Genomic DNA, 16,504 nt, shown 5'->3' on the forward strand with positions numbered 1-16,504 from the left:
GATCACCATAATGCTAGAACAGTCTGCACGCAGGCTACATAGTGCCAGGCAATAATGGAACTTTATGGTAGCTTTTTCTTGCATGATACTAGCGAGGCGTAGTCTTTAGAATATCTTATTTGTAACAACTTCCAAACAAAATTTTCTCTGATCTTACCTTTCACTAGATAGATGAATGTCCCATTGATTCTACTCCACAGTAAGTAACAACAAGAGGGTGTCGTAGGAGGTCGTGGGGCTCAGCCAATCTTGCTAAATTTCATTCAGACTTTGTCGGGCAGAGCTCCCCTCTGTCCAAGTGAGCATATTTTTGGTTGGACAAATTTTGTGTTGACAACCCTTTATTATACTATAGATTTTCCGCGAATGTGCAACTTCCTATCAGTCTTTTTGAGACGGTGAATAGTTTAAATGATTTCATATACACACCAAAGAATCTTTAACACAGATGCAAACAGATGCCTACAGCACAACCCCCTCCAAACTTCACTGAATGGCACCCCTGCAAAACTATGGCTTATGGTGATTGACTGACCAAGCTAAAAAGTTGTCAAATTATTCTATATTTTTCAAGATGATCATTTCTTGCCTGATCCAGTAAAATAATTTAGCATCAAGTTACCTTCATCCATATAGGACATTTTACAACAAAGCTTTCGAAAACGTGGAATGAAGCAATGTTTGCATTTTTTTATGTTTGAATGAGGCTGAATAAAATTTAATTGGCCTGAAAAAACTATAGAAACTAATTTGATAAAAAAAATACCTACTGAAGGAAGTGACGGCCCCTTTTGTCCTGGCAAAATTTTCTTTGATTTTTTATTGTTTTGCCCTTTTCCTTGGTGTATATATTTGCCCTTTTCCCCCCTGTCCTGCCCTGCTGCTCTTTCAGCGCCTCTGATTAAAACTGAATTGTAGCAAATTAGGAAAGACAGGCTTCTTTGAGGGAAGCAAATAATGATTTCAAAAAAATTTCAAGTCCTCTATGCATGAGAAAGATTCTTTCAGAATTTTTGGTTTGTAGAGTCATATACTGTAGCATTAAGGCTCAGTACTCATTGTTATAACTTCATGTTTTAAATTATCTTGAAAACTGTCATTTCAAAGGCCCCCCCCAAGGAAATAGACATTGAAAACAAAGTTGCAAACAAGTTTACACATTTTTTAAATATTTTCCAACCCTCTAGGGGGTTTCTTTTCAATGACGACATTCAGGTTGTTATTTTTGGGGCTCCGGCCTATGATTTCCCTACAAGACAGCGTTTGGACCGGCTTTCGGCACGTTGAACTTTTATCGAAAGCCCGAATTTCCCGCATTTCATGCGACTGGGGCGGAGGGGGGGAGTGGGAAGCCCCATGTTCCATAGTTTCCACCATTGTTTGTTGATAAGGATAGTGTAAAAGGAAAGTATAGTTGTGATTGTTTCAATAATTCAGCAAAAACTTACATAATTAAAAGACACCTGATTTACAGCCATAAACTCTCGTTTTTGTAAAAACCATCGCTTGAACCGACTGCACTCAGGCTGTTGTTTTTGCAATACCTTTTTGGAAAATCTTTCATAGTATGATAACAAAAGAAAACTTAAAGACGTAGCCATTCTTTAAACAATGCTTAGGCCCATTGTCTCTCGAAAACACCTACACTCCCCTACAACAGATCAATTTGCGAGTTGGCAAGTCGGCTGGAGGATGTAATTTTGTATTGTTCAAAGTGCGCCTCGTTCTGCTGCCACAAGTGCAGAAATGGCGGACGAAGAAGACAATATAAAGGAGCAAGAGACATTTTCAGAAGCACAAAAACCCGAAGCTCCTGCCCAATATGTTGCGAAAGACGAAGAAAAGCCCATTGAGGCAAATACTATGATTAAAGAATTTAATTCTTTCACGAGCACCACTGAGACCATGAAGACTGCTGCTCGATCTAAAGTAGAAACACTAATATCACAAGTCAAAGAGAAACTAAAGCCTGCAAAAGACAGTAACAAGCAATTGGATGATCAGGACACCGAGCAGAGTAAGGCTGATGGCCTTGGAATGATAAATGATGAGATAGAACAGCATTATATTGACGCCCTGTGTGATTCGGTGAGTCAAATATTTTGTTTCCTCTTTGCTTCGGACTGTGTTTACTATTATTCATGTTTGCACAAATAACTGCTTCAGGCTAACACACATAGCAAAAATCGTACATCTTTTCCAATTTTATTTAAGAAAGAGAAGATCCTGTTCTTTTAATATGTTATCGCATTCAATCGGAAAATTTTTAAGATTGAGTATCTCCAGCAGAGAATATCTCAGTTTTGAAAGCAGGTATTTATCAAGGCTTTCCCTATATAGTAATTGTTTGGGTACCAATGTGTGCCAAAACCTTGTACTAGTGTTCTATATGCCAATGCTCTAAATGGAAGATTGAATCAAAGATCTTCCAAAATCAAAGACCTTCCAAAACCAGAGACCTGCCAAAGTAAGAGCCCCCTCTTATTTACCCTAGTTTATCACCATGCCTAGTGTTCCAAACCAAAGATCTCCATTAATGAGATCCCCTCCATCTGTTTGGTGAAATGGGCTGACTGAAGTTTGATTATCTGCAGAGCTTTTTTGTCAATTTTAGCGGTTACTTTTTAACTTTTAACCTCACTGACATTGATGTTCAAGGATATAACATTTTGATATACTGACTTTTTTAAGATTGTTGGTGGAAATTTTGATCTTGAGCTGAACTATGATATCAGAGATCCATTTGATGTGTTGACTGTGTTCGAACTTTTCGAACGTGTGTCTACAAAGGCCAAGGTAATGTATGATAATCTCTGTTTTTGTACTTCTCAAGTTGAAATATACTAAAAATACTTGTGAAGCTAGTTTGAAAGCTGCAAATAAATGATCTTGTTATTTTAAAAACAAGCCTGTATTAAACAATATGAAACATGGCTGTCATTTTGAACATCTGGGTGATATATATACTAAGATATGTCAAAAATACATTTGTTAAGTTTAGTTTACAAAACTTGTTTTTATGGTATGTATTTCCCAAAGATTGTAAAGAAAACTGAATCTTTCTAATGCTCACTGATGGGATTGATTAGGTCTTTTCTTTCTTATTATTCTAAAATATGAAATTCTTATATTTACAATGTATTTTTGTCTATGAATAAACACATTTGTTAAATTATTGCTAATTTAGTTAAAAGGTAGCTAGAAATCTGATTCTGTTTAAAAATATTTTGCCATTGCTTTTATACCAGGCTAATGATCTGCATAATGAAACGCAAATTTTTACTTTATTTTCATCAACCACACCAATTTTTACTTTAGTTATACTTTTCAATATGAACTTAAATTTACCAAAGGGAATAATGGTATGGTACACTCACCATCTGGAAATTTTGTGTACCTTTTTTTTATATGATCACTTTTTAAAGAATATGTCTTTGTTAAAAATTACTTTCATTTGAGGCTTTTTTTTGCTCTTTTTAGTTTCAAATTTTGGTGGTATTACATGCCATCTTAAAGAAGAGTGTTGAAAATCTGCAAACATGTACCAAGGCAGGATTAATTACAATGTTGCTTGAAAGAATTTCAAAGTATAGTGATGACATGATTGCAGGTAAAACAATTTTTCTATGTTGTAATATCTTTCTGACCAGCAAATTATTCTGATAATGCCTTCATGAGAAAAACAATAATGTTTTGTCCTTGCTTTTGTACCAGATTCATTTAGTTACCACACTCCATTTTTAAAGCAGCATGTTTCTTCAAGGCTTCAAGTATTTATCTTTTTGGAAATATCTATAATTATTTGAGTTAAGCTTATTTCTTTACATTTAGTAGTAAACACCATTCAACAGGCTGAACAAATTCCAAAATATGTTTATGATGATCTAGATTTAAAAATGTAGATAATTAAATTTCTACACAATTTTCAGCCCATGTATAATGAATAGGTAAAATGTTCAGTGAAAGAAACCAAGAAGCCTCCTGAAAGATTCTATTTAGATTTTAAAGCATGCAAAATTTCTATATCAACACTCTCAATAGTTGCATTTTATACACTGCAGTTGACGATGATTACCTATATTATATCAAGTAGCAAAAAGGTCTCCTGCCACTGCCAGTTCCCCTCTTTTTCTTAGCTTGTCAATCTTTAGCTTTTGAAAATTATTGTGCTATATAAGATGCAGTCCTTTTCGTTTAGCGCGTGCGATCGCACCCGCACACGCCTGCACACGCGCAAGTTAAATTGCGCGTGCTTTTGACCACACGCGCAAACAGGTGTTTTTGCAGTTTTCTGTTAAAGGGCCTCTCCAGCCAAATTTTGCACTTGCATTTTATTGGCAATTTTTATAAAGAAGTTGAGCCTGCTGATCACGAATTCGTTATTTGTTTTTCGATATTTTTTTACAGTTTGTGAGATATAAGCTCTTGCATTTCGATAATTGAATTGAATTAACCGACAAAAATTATTGGTTTGGTGACACTGTGACGCAATTTTGACGTCACAGTGTATTTCGGATAGTCTCGCCTCAAACCGAATCGAACGACGGCGATTCGCAAATTGAACATTGCAAGTGATGGTACTTTCAGTTCTGTTCCGCCAGCTTTTAGTTTGAGCATTTCAGACACCAATTCTGAAGCCTTTAGTTGTTCATCGTTTCTGGAGAACAACTGAAGTGACAATTTCGATTAATTATACGCGAGGGAAGAGCTGGAATAGGAACTGGAACTGGATGCAGTTATCAACGCATGACCATGAGTCCTTCACGCTTCCGTGGAAGATATACGAAATTCATGGCGAACGAGAGCCGCACATTGTGACGTCAGAATGTCACCAAACTGATTCGGCTTTTGTCGTTTTTTTTCTCGGAAAGGTGCAACTTTAAAGCCTTACAACTTCTAAACTAATTGGAATTTTTCAAAAACAATGACTTTGTCATAATACACGCACCAGATGCTAACTTTTAAGTCATTAAAAAAAAAATTTTTTTGCTGGAGAGGCCCTTTAACATCAATTTCCTATGGTCTCATGATTGTTTATCATTTCCCTTGTTACTTGATTCGCACTTTTGACCACAATATGATTTTTCCAATTTTCGGAAGTGATGTTTGGCTTTTGACTGAGTGCTCCATTCAACTTAGCGTCTCGTCTTTCAGCTAAGTCGCCATTAGCATGTTAAGTGTAAAAACTGATTTCCTGTCAAAACGTAATTAGGCCCTGAAAGCAAGTAGCTGCTGGAAACAATTTTTACTTGCTCTTGTAACTTTGGAGAGTTACGATGACTTTTAAAAGATGGCTGCTAAGGGCAACAAAATCTGTTATGTATTGATTAATTGAGTTTTGCTCTTGCACGTATTCGAGTGGCTTTTTCCTTCTTGCTCCTTTTACCAATTTTATCAGGTTTGTACTTCAAATTTTCTTACAAGTGCGATCGCACGCGCAAATTTGTTTACATGTGCGATTTGCCACACACGCGTAATTTTGCTCACGAAAAGGACTGAAGATGCAAACAAATTTTCATTTGCAGTTAGAACATCATTATTCTTATCACTCAGCATTTTTTTTCCTTGTTATAGAAACACCCTTTTGAGCATTGTTTAAGAGTAGGGCTAAATGTATCCTAAGATTTCAGAATCTTAAGTTAAATGGTTTATTTTTTGAATCTTGAATTTGATCATTAAGAAAGGTTTTGTGCATATATTTATCATTATGTATTATATGTCTCTAAATGCTGTGTACTCCTGGTGCAACACAACTGCCATTTTAGAATACAACACATATGAACATAGGGTCTAGGTTCTCATCTTGTTATCTACATTTCAAGTATTTTCATAATCTTCTATGGACTATGGTCTTACTGAATCCGTCTTTATGAACATAACAATCAAACAATGTTTTTAGTAAAAACAAAGCAGATTTGGAGAAACCTGAATGACCTATTCATTAAAATATGATTGATGATGTGAGACTATATTATGATTAGCCCAGTGAAAACTATTTATTTTTCATAGAAAAACGACCTAAGTGTTTCTGTTCTTGGCTCGTATCCACTTTGTTTTGATGCAAATGTCATAAATTCGAAAACTTCTTTGAAAACAGAGCAAAATGGAATCAGAACAAATCGAAAAGCCAAATTAGCCAACGCCAACCTATTGAAAGCCTGTATAACATCGTTTTAGCTGAACGAAATGAAAACCTATAATTCTGTGGCTTTTATTTTTGATAAGATAAAGTTTGAGCGAATATTTTGTGAAAGTAGATAAAAAAACAGTGTAGCATGAACTTAGTGTGTGTACGATCTGAATTCTTTCGAACTAGAATTGTACATAAAGACTGTGTTCGTTACCGTAATTCGTAATCGAGATTTTATTTGCTTTTTCTGTTAGGCTAGCAAACACAAGTATATAAAGCAGGTTTGTTTAAGAAAAATTGTGAGCTGTAAATCGCATTGTGGCAACTTGTTGAAGAAACTTTACTCGGTTCCAGCTATGACCAACAGCTTGAATAGTTTTCTTGTGTGGTGTTTTAGGTGTAATTTTGTAGAGCTGTGTGATTGTGGGAAATAATTTACATCATAATTAAAAGGCTTTATCTTATATGAAATATGAAATAAAAAACCTGTGCAATTGTTTTAGGAGAAATAAGAATTAGGTTCTTCTTTGCAGGGGTATACTGTGAATTGAATTTAGTTTGCTTAGTTTGGCCTAATGTCTGCTGGAATTCCCTTCAGTGTTAGTAGAGAACCCTTCCAGCGAAGCTGTTTTAAACGATTCCTTTCATTCATATCAAATCTTCTACAGTCTAGCAAGTGTTCTTGAACTACACACATGCCTCTTTTTTTCGCAGAATAAATCAACGACATTTGTTTGCTCAATAACATAATTAATAAATGCTTAGTTTGCCTTTCTGCCACAATATTCTTCCTTTTTCATTGTGCTGTAAATTTTAGCCGTGCACAGAACTGATTACGAGTAAATCTTCAATTTTTTTTATTCGTCTTATGAAATAATAATTCGAGGTCTATCGTGTGTTTTCTACTATGCTCATTATTTTGATACTCTTAACTAGTTATATGCCTGTTCAATGTTTCATATTCATAACTCTACAGATAAAATGGTCGAGCTCGTTGGTGTCCTGGCAACCTACAGTATAACAATCAAGGAATTGAAATATTTCCTGGCTGCGCTGCAAGTTAAGGATAATGGCAAATGGGTAAGAGTTGAAAATTATTATCTTTGTTTCTATAAAATTTCAAATTATGCATGAAAAAAGCTAAATTGTACTCTATTTAACTCTTTATAGATATTTATATGATATTCTTGCTTATGCATATAGGGAGCCCTTTTTCATTTCTCGGTGGCACTTTTGTAGTGAGATTCCTGTTCTATTGCAGCCGCAGCATGCCTTCAGACTGCTGGGAATCCTCAAGCGAATGCCAGAAAAGCATGGGCCTGATGTTTACTTTGATTTCTCAGGAAAGTCTGGCTCTGTAAGTATCAATTAGTGCACCTTATTACATTGAAAATATATAGGATTATTTAAGTTGCGAGAGTAATCGATCGTGAATGAAACATACATTGAGGAATTTTCATTCATTTTTCAACAGTGATTAAGTTCCTGGATATTGATGTTTGCAATTGTAATTCTAGGACTAACGCAGCAGGCCATAGTAAGACAAAAAGAGGATTCCAATCTAGATTTCTTAAAAGTATTGGGATTATCAAATTACTGATCGATTCTAAAACATCGTTGCAATATCTAGAAATATGAAGAGCGCCATAAAGATAGTCAGAATGAATAAGTCATATTAGCTACCATTTAGTGCTGTTAGGCCGGCAAAGTTTTACTGATCTCCAGAAGTTCACCCATAACATCCCCATCACCAAAACATTCAGGATACCCAGGCTTCGCTGGGTTTTTAGCCAATTAAGCCGAAAGTTATTTGCATGTATCAAATTTAAGTTATCGGTAAATGTCTACTTTTGAAATTTTAGCCTCTAAAGCCTGGCGTTAACGTCAAAGCTAAAATCTTAAGATCGCTGATTTACTAGCTTGTGCAAGGAAAGTTTATTGGACTTGCACAGCCAATGAATCAAAAACCTAATCTTTGAAATATATCAAACCAGCCTAGCTAGTTGCTAAGAGCCTCTTGGCATTTTTACACATTTCGCATTTTTCTTCACCTTCCTTTCGAATGCAGTGTCATATTTTGGTGCTTCTTTGATGATTGATTATCTTGTCATTCCATGGTCTTTTGTTTTTTTCAAAGTATTGTAGTCGCTTTAATCGGTAATGGGGATTTAGGTTTTTTCACATAAACACGTAAAGTGTCCAGAAAGTATTTTTAAAGTTGATTTCTAGTTGATAGGTGCATATTTTAGCATCCTGTTGAACTTGCGTTTCAAAGACATGGAAGTTTTAAGACGCTTAGCATTAGTAAAAAGATATCATCATTTCGAAATACCGAGCTGTAATTCAGATGAAACGACGTTTTTCAATGAAATACAGGCTATTCCGATCAGCGTATTAATTTTGGCTCAGGACAAAGGCTCTTTCCATGTCAGTGCCTTCCTGCTAATTTTGTTTTTAATTCGAATTTTTTCCTGCAGCTGGATATGGTATAAATAGAAACACATATTTTGTAAATTTCTTTTTCATCGTAGGAAATATTCTATTATTCATGAGCTTTTTATGGAAGTTTAATTTGACAAAAAGCTTAATTTTCAATGGTGTTTAGAAAGCTTTTTTATTGGTAGCTTTTGGATATCAATTCTTACCTATGATCATCCATTGTATTTGTTTGGTCGCGTTTTCAAGGACATTGTTGCTACTAAGGAGCCAAGAAAAAGAGGGAGCCAGTCATTAAGATCTATAGTGTTAGTTGCTCCTTTGTCCTCGCGAGCAATTCACAAAGTTTGTCATGTGTGTGTTTAGGTTTCCCAGCCAATGATTTCTAAAATCACAACCAGAAGATCCATGAACATAGACATTCAATTTACTTTGTATTATTGAATTTTTTCGCTCTCTTATCTTAAACAGGACTCTGTAAACACTTAAAAATTCTGCTGCCTATCAAAACGAAAACAGTCAAATAAAATGAAATTAAAACGATTATGTGTCTCAACACAGCGATGTACTTTTCTTTTTGAAATTCGAAAGTCTAAATCAAGACACAGGTTATTGATGTTTTAAAATAAACAAGAGCAGAAAAACCTCTCTGGTGTTTTTGTTTTATTATGTAAGGCTCAAACATGAAGTAAAACCCTTACTTTTATAATTAGGTGCCTCTTATTTACTCATTATGTAGTTTTTGGTTGTTTATGTTCAACATTAGATGCTCCTTAAATCGTTAGCTTTTATGACAAGTTACTTTAAGTTTGTCACCAACCATTTAGTAACTAAAAACTACAACATTAGAATGAAGACTTTTGACTGAAAGCCTTCCTTGAATAAATCATTAGATGAAACAGGCGGTGTTAATAAAAATATAAATATTTTCTTGCTATTTGAAGACTTTTCTCCATTGCAATGGCGAATCCAAGAATAGTTTTATTCCCTATGTAGGTAGCCTTATCAACTGTTTTCTGGATAATACGAGGCTCGAGTTTTTTAAACGTTGTTCTTATTTCAGTATTGAGTTTATAGGACTACGTAAAAATAATAGTTTCTACCACTAAGACCACTAAATACCAATTTTGGATGAAAGTTTTAGTAGCACGGTTATTTAGCCGATAAAATCTACTCGGTTTTCTAAACATAAAAGAGGATTTTCCAAAAACACTTCATATTTGTCTTCTTACTTTTCATCTGTTTTTATGTATTTCTATTTTCTGGCAAATCTTATAAAGTTTGTTTTTATGACAAAAGAGTGTAATTACTTCACTTCAGACGCTTTACATGTCTTTTGGTAATGCTATTTACGACCATTTAAGAGATTAAGGGCTTTATTGTCATTGTTTCTTTTTTTATTTCGTCGCCTGAATCCTCTTTTATCTTTTTAATTTGGAAATATAAATGTACAAAAAATCGATCAGGATTCACCTAAGCTGTTTAAGAGCAAATCCGTTATTCCGTCTTTCTGTCTTTTAACAATGCGTCCTTTCAAAAACTTTCTAAAGTATTGGTTTTAAGCCACCTGGCCGAATAGTTAAACTTATCTGCACCAATTGTCGCACTCGTGATGTAGCATATTTTGGACACCCATGTTGTAACACATAACTTCGAAGAATTTAATGAAAAATGACTGGAGAAATAAAATGCTTGATTCCAACTCTGGATCCGAAAACATGCAACAATCCACAAAAAAGTCGCGGAAAATTGTTGCATGGTTTGCACCAACATTCAACTTGTAAATTCGTGCAAACAATTTTGTGCAAACTACTGCATTAAATGATTAGGACATAAGTCCAAGTCTTCCCTAGTGAAGTTACCATGTCCTTTTATCTGACTCTAGGTCTTGAAGCACATTTTTCATACAGGCAATCTATATACATTCAGCAGCATATTTTCCAACTCTGATTTTTCGAGTGCAAAGTTTATGTGCTATATGACAATATAAACTTTATGTATTTACTATTTTTTACCATCATGCTTCTTTTGTATTACCAAGGGCATTGTCATACCTCCAATGACGAGGTGGCCACATCAGCCAGGATTCTCTTTTGCGACATGGCTCCAACTGGATGCTGCCCATCTATCAAGTGTGGAGCAGAATATGAAACCACACATATACAGGTAAAAGGAAAATCTCTTTTTAATTATTCTTTGAATGGCTTTGCGAAAGTAGTGAAAAACGTGTAAAAGTGTTTTAAGTAAAGCGTTTTAATGATGAGCTTCTTGGTGTTTTCATTATACAACCCCTAAAAGAAAATAGTAAAAAAAATTGCGGGTATATGTGAGGACTGCAGAAGCTAATGTTTGCAGGGTTACTTATAGATATCTTTTTCAGCTAGTTAACCCACCAGACCCATAGAATGGGAACAGGTTTCGTGGTCCGTGGGTGTAGACCCATAAATTTAAACTGGTTTAAAAATAGGTGCTGATGTGTCACTGATTGTTTCTCATCAATTTCTCAACTTTAAATTTTACTTAGATATGTAACATCGAGCTTTTATCGTTGATATTTGTTGTTTTATTCAGTCTTGTACCATACATCGTGGCCTACGGTTTGCAGCAGATGGATTATCAAAATCTGAGAAACATTTTTGTGAAGTGGCAACTAATAATAAACATTTACATCAGTTGCAACTATGCGTCCTTGATTATTCCAATACAAATCTTCAGATCCAAACTTTTGAAAGTTCAAAACCCAAGCTTTTCTGTTGTCCATTGTCTCTAGCTTGCAAAAACTACGGATAAGTCAAAATATTTGATTTTTCAAGATCACAAAATAGCCTCCCTTTATTTCCTTGCTGTGTTTTTGTGACTTGTGGAATATCTGAGATACACGAAAACTGTGCATTACTAGGATTTGGGCTTGAGTTAAAAATGAAGGGAAAAGATTCAGTGGGACCCCAATGCACTCTTATGTCAATAATACATACTTTTTCAACAGACACCAAATTTTATTTCTACTTTTTATTTGTACGACTGCAAAAAAAATCGTGTTAAGTGTGTGAAGAGCGTCTAGAGATGAAACCTTTCTGTCGAATAACAGTTCATAATTTTTATTGTCATCTAATTTTTTTCATAATTTTCATTTAAACTTCTGTTGTATTTAAGTTTTATTATTGTTAGCTGCATTTTATTGATCATTTTTTATTTCTAATTTCAGTTTTATGAACAACAAAGGAATCGGATATTCTGCCCATTTTTCTGGACCAATGCTTGTTATTGAAGTGCATGGGAAAGCAAACAAAGTTTTTACCATTCTTATCAAATTTGAATTCAGGCCTCAAATCGTAAGTCTCAAATCCTTGCATTATAAGCTCTTTATCCTCGAAAAGTGATACTACCAACAAAGATATCACTTTACGTAAGTGCTTAAGTCTAGTGTCTGAAAAGGCTCCAATTTATTTGGTGGAAATTGTTTTCTTGGCAAATTTGATAATCGCAGAGCGTGGAAGGGCCTAATCATTATTCATGTCGCAAATCCTGCACCTGGTGTGCAGTCCTCAATTTCGGCCTTCCTCTAATTGTCCGATGATCGATTGATATAATGCAAATATTAATCAACAAATTTTTTGCTTGAATTATGTGTTAACTACCTTCTGCAAGACTTTCAACTAAACTGTTAAACCAATTTCGCCAGTCTGTACGAAAATGCAGTTTTTGATCGTATTCGTGAAACTTTTTTCCTTGCATATTTTCTAAATAGATAAATGATCTTCTACCAAGGATTTTGTAGGCATTTTGTGTGAATGATTTTATCTAAGAGTGTGGGTTAACCTTACACCTTTAATATGCTGGTTGAATTTAAATTTTTTTAAAAATATCGCTATGTAGAAAGTTTTGAAAGCTTCAACCAAAAATTCAAGTTATATACTGTTATTTGGAACTGGAGAGTTGCAAAGAACAGGCGAAAACAGGGGGGGATAAAGCTCTTTTAGAGAGTTTTTATTAATTTTGCGCCGTTTTCAGTTGAAAGCTTTGAAAGTTTCATAGTTATATCAACGTCATTGTTGTCATCCATTTTTTACTTATCCCTTCACGCCTAGTCTGGTTTGATAGCCGCCTTTACAAAATTTAAACGAAGTCACGTCGTTGTTTCTTTTTGTTTTGAGTCTTAAATTTTTATCTGTTTCATCTTTTAGTGGTACCATGTTTGTGTCAGCCATGTTTACAATCGATTCAAAGCCAGTGAAATTCGTTGCTACGTCAATGGTCAAATGGTAACACAAGGTGAAATTCACATTCCGTCGTCAAAAGAGGTTAGTTACCTAGCTTCGCCCAATTAAAAGTCGACTTGGTCAGAACAAATAGTATTTTCTTTTTCTTTTCTTTCTTTTGAGGTTTCTTCCACTGTTGTTGTAAAATAGCCTTAATAGTCGGAGCGCCCTTTGATTTCATCCTGTTGCGTGCGTCATTAATACTGTGGTTCGTTATTTAAATATGTATATAAATATTAACACAAATAGTATGAATTTTTACCTAGATAAGGAAGATTATCGATGTTTGCGTTGAACGGACCGGAAAGGCTTAGCTTGAAATCATTCCTATAAGTTTATTTTTATGGAAATAAATTCAACACAATTATTTTACGTAAGAATACAGCATATCGAATATTGTTTTCCTTCTCTTGGTTAATTATAAGAACCCATTCACTTCCCCATAAAGTTTGTATTAACGAAATAATTAAGAATGATGTGTCACTGAGATGTGTGATATTTCTTTTGCATGTTTTTTAAACATAATCTGGTGAAGTCTTGTGTGATATTCTCTATTTTTTTCCAAATAATAGGCAATGGAAAGGTGTTTCGTCGGTTTTGGACAGACAGGGAAAGCATTAGATCATAAATACTCGTTCAAAGGGCAAATGTCTGCTTTCTATTTGTTCGGAGAACCGTTGTCACAATCAGCAACCGCTGCGATCTATAGGCTTGGTCCGGGATACAAGGTGTGTGACGTCATAATTACAACTTTCCAAACAGTATGTGTAGGTTTAGGAAATGCCGTCTTATTCAATTGTTTTTTCTCGAGTTGCCTTTAACACAAGCCTGTGTTTTTTAGGGAAAATTCAAGTTTGAATCTGAACTCGACATCCCGTTGTATGAAATGGACAAAAAGGTTTGTTGAAAGTCACAGAATCGCATTCCTGTATCGATTAAAATATTTTGAAAGAACGTCTTCATCTAGCAACCCAGATTATCTTCGTCGTCTTGGTGTTGTATTCTTTTTCTGATATTTTGAATCAGCTTTTATTAATACATAAAATCCCAAAGCCTGTCCTGGTAATTTTTCAACTAGGGTAGAACGTGAATAGTTGTGTAAATGTCATTAATAAAAGCTACTGTTTTACCAGCCTGTCATATAATGATCGGTACGGCGGACATGAAGAATCCAGAGAGGTATCATGTTTTGCTAGATGTCATATTTTTAGGAGAGCGTTCCCTAATCCTAGGCGACCTGTGATTCGTTGATGCAGTCAAAAAACTCCTCGGCGTGTAGGACACGAGGGTAATCGGATTATCCGAACCGGATTATTCACCCTGTGCCTGATAGGCAGAGCTGTAGACGCTTTCTGTCTATAGAACAGGATAGTTTTAAGTTTGAACTCTAAAATTCAGGATGAAGCGTTAGAGTCAATAACTAAATTTCATGCCAAAAGTTTTAGTGTGTAAGAAATGAAAATGTTTTGTTCAGCTTCTTTATTACTTATAGAAAATGCTTTTCGGAAAACATAACTTTTTCTGGTCTGTAACCTGTCAGAGGGAGGAGTCATTTTTGATTAGCTTCTATAAGCCATGATTATTAATGAAGAATGTCATCAATTGTTAATGTCAATTAGCTGTTTTGTTTGATGTCAAGACTTCAGAATGACAATCTTCGCGATTGCATATCATCGTAACTTGTGTAATGCGTATGGTTACTTGGTCTGACCTTCCAAAATCGTCAATCAAATGTGTGGTGTTGTCTTTTGTCTCATCATTTTTATCAAATAGGCTGGCCTTATGATCTTTTACAAAACTGAAAAGCGTTGAATTTCAAGAAGTGTAATTTATTGAGAAATCTCTTTATTCTTTCAGACTTTGTTTGATGGCAAACTCGCTTCCAGTATTATCTTCACTTTCAACCCAAAAGCTGTCGAAGGACAGTTGTGCCTCGAATCATCACCGAACGATAGCAAGATCTACTTCATGCATAGCTCCCGTGCCATCATGCTTGAGGTAGGCGGAGCCTTCTCAACTGCCAAAATTTCTATATGTTCCGGCCAGATTCTTATACTTTAGCCATATTTCTAAAGTACCTTCTTTTTTCTAGCTACACGTAAACTACCAAAATTTTTATTTGAAAATTGTCGTAGAAATTTATCACATACTTTTCTTTAATGTCCAAATCTTCCTTTTTTTCTTTATCTCTTTGCTGCGCTCTACTAATACATCTTTTTCCCTCGCATCTGTACCCTATCTTGTTTTTTTTTATCTTTTTGCTTACCCTCCTTCAATACTTTCATTCAAATTTTTCCATTCAGACAACTATTTTATTAAGGCTTACCACAAATACCCATTTCGAAAACTTTAGAGGATCAATTCATTAAGAAAATGCAATCATCAGCTTTAGATTGTTCATTATGAATTCAAACTAGATAAAATTTACAACAAGTATCTTGAGTTCTAGCAGAACGACATCAGTTTAGTTTTGATGTCTTGGTTTGTTAATGGTTCAGATCGTCTACACCACCAAAGTGCTGCATGTGTAAAAACCTAGGCTTGATTAGGTCTCTCCCTTAGGCTGGGTTAGGTACTTTCAGGTTTTATTGTAATGGTCTTGTTCTTTCATGATTGCCCGCTGAGTATATATTTTTGCTAAAGCTTTCTTGCCTTTTATCAGCAAACTAGCTAAGCATATGGTTAAGAGTTTGTTTACTATGATTAAGGTCGTGGGTTTGAACCCAGGCGTGGTACATATAAATTTGACGGTCCGAGCAACCGCCAGCAGATAAAAGAATATTTAAAGATTTAATTTCTTTTATTTTTGGCGGCAACATTTGACGATGATTGTAAAAGCACTGCTGAGAGAGAATCATTTTAATTTCTTTATATTGCATGTTATTTTGCAATGACTAAAATGGTTTTCTGTTGTCGTTACAGGGAGTGCAGTCTGTCGTAACCCAATCTTTGCAAGCTGCTTTGCATTCTCTTGGCGGAATACAGGTGAAATGACACTGTTAAATGATAGTTCTAAAAACACCTCGGTGTATTGGCAAGCAAGCATTAACAAGACGAGTTTCATTTTATGTGAGGAGAGTCGCCCGCTCTCTGTAATTACAGGCGTAGGAGTCACGAGGTGTTGTCACATAGAGAGGAAGGACCAGGACACTGATTGATAAGCACAGCTTCTCAGTGTTTCAAAACTACCTCTAGGTGCTAGGTAAAATTAACAAATAAAGAGATGCAATAAGCAGTACAAGTATTTCATATAAGAACTCTTACACTCCTTAATGCTACACTTCTTAAAATGCGAATTATTTATGGATTTCAGTCTAAGATTCATATTCAATCTCTTTAATTATAGATGCTGTATCCACTGTTTACTCAGCTTGACTGCCCTTTCCACGGACAAGAAAAACCAGAAGGAAAACTTTGGTATATTGCAAAGTTCCTTTCTTTATTTAAGTAATTGACTGAGGATTCACTGACTTCTTGAAAAAGTCACATTTTTGCAAGTCGAAAAAGCTAGTTTATTTTAATGCTGAATAGACCACTGTACTACACAGCCGAGTTTTTTCTTCTCAACCATATAAACTTTGAATTATTGAGTGAAGTTTCATAAACTACAAAATGTTCAAATTATTCGGCTGAGTTGGCTGGATTTATATTTGCAATTATTAGTACCCAGATTATCTAA

General features: G+C 34.8%; 1 protein-coding gene across 1 annotated transcript in view; it reads left to right on the forward strand.

Annotated features, from left to right (window-relative positions):
• The first annotated feature begins 1,596 nt into the window (after positions 1 to 1,596).
• Positions 1,597 to 16,504, forward strand: part of LOC135685934 (lipopolysaccharide-responsive and beige-like anchor protein) — a 49,042-nt gene continuing 34,134 nt past the window's right edge. Inside the window, exons 1-13 of the mRNA XM_065202046.2 lie at positions 1,597 to 2,088; positions 2,692 to 2,796; positions 3,481 to 3,610; positions 7,107 to 7,210; positions 7,392 to 7,487; positions 10,608 to 10,732; positions 11,772 to 11,898; positions 12,751 to 12,867; positions 13,398 to 13,553; positions 13,667 to 13,723; positions 14,683 to 14,823; positions 15,748 to 15,810; positions 16,172 to 16,242. Of these exons, the coding sequence (XP_065058118.2) occupies positions 1,747 to 2,088; positions 2,692 to 2,796; positions 3,481 to 3,610; positions 7,107 to 7,210; positions 7,392 to 7,487; positions 10,608 to 10,732; positions 11,772 to 11,898; positions 12,751 to 12,867; positions 13,398 to 13,553; positions 13,667 to 13,723; positions 14,683 to 14,823; positions 15,748 to 15,810; positions 16,172 to 16,242 (1,634 nt within the window). The 5' untranslated portion in view covers positions 1,597 to 1,746. The remainder of the gene's footprint in view (positions 2,089 to 2,691; positions 2,797 to 3,480; positions 3,611 to 7,106; positions 7,211 to 7,391; positions 7,488 to 10,607; positions 10,733 to 11,771; positions 11,899 to 12,750; positions 12,868 to 13,397; positions 13,554 to 13,666; positions 13,724 to 14,682; positions 14,824 to 15,747; positions 15,811 to 16,171; positions 16,243 to 16,504) is intronic.

Source organism: Rhopilema esculentum, chromosome 6 (assembly GCF_057945365.1).
Source record: "Rhopilema esculentum isolate cy_ngs chromosome 6, ASM5794536v1, whole genome shotgun sequence".
NCBI lineage: Eukaryota > Metazoa > Cnidaria > Scyphozoa > Rhizostomeae > Rhizostomatidae > Rhopilema > Rhopilema esculentum.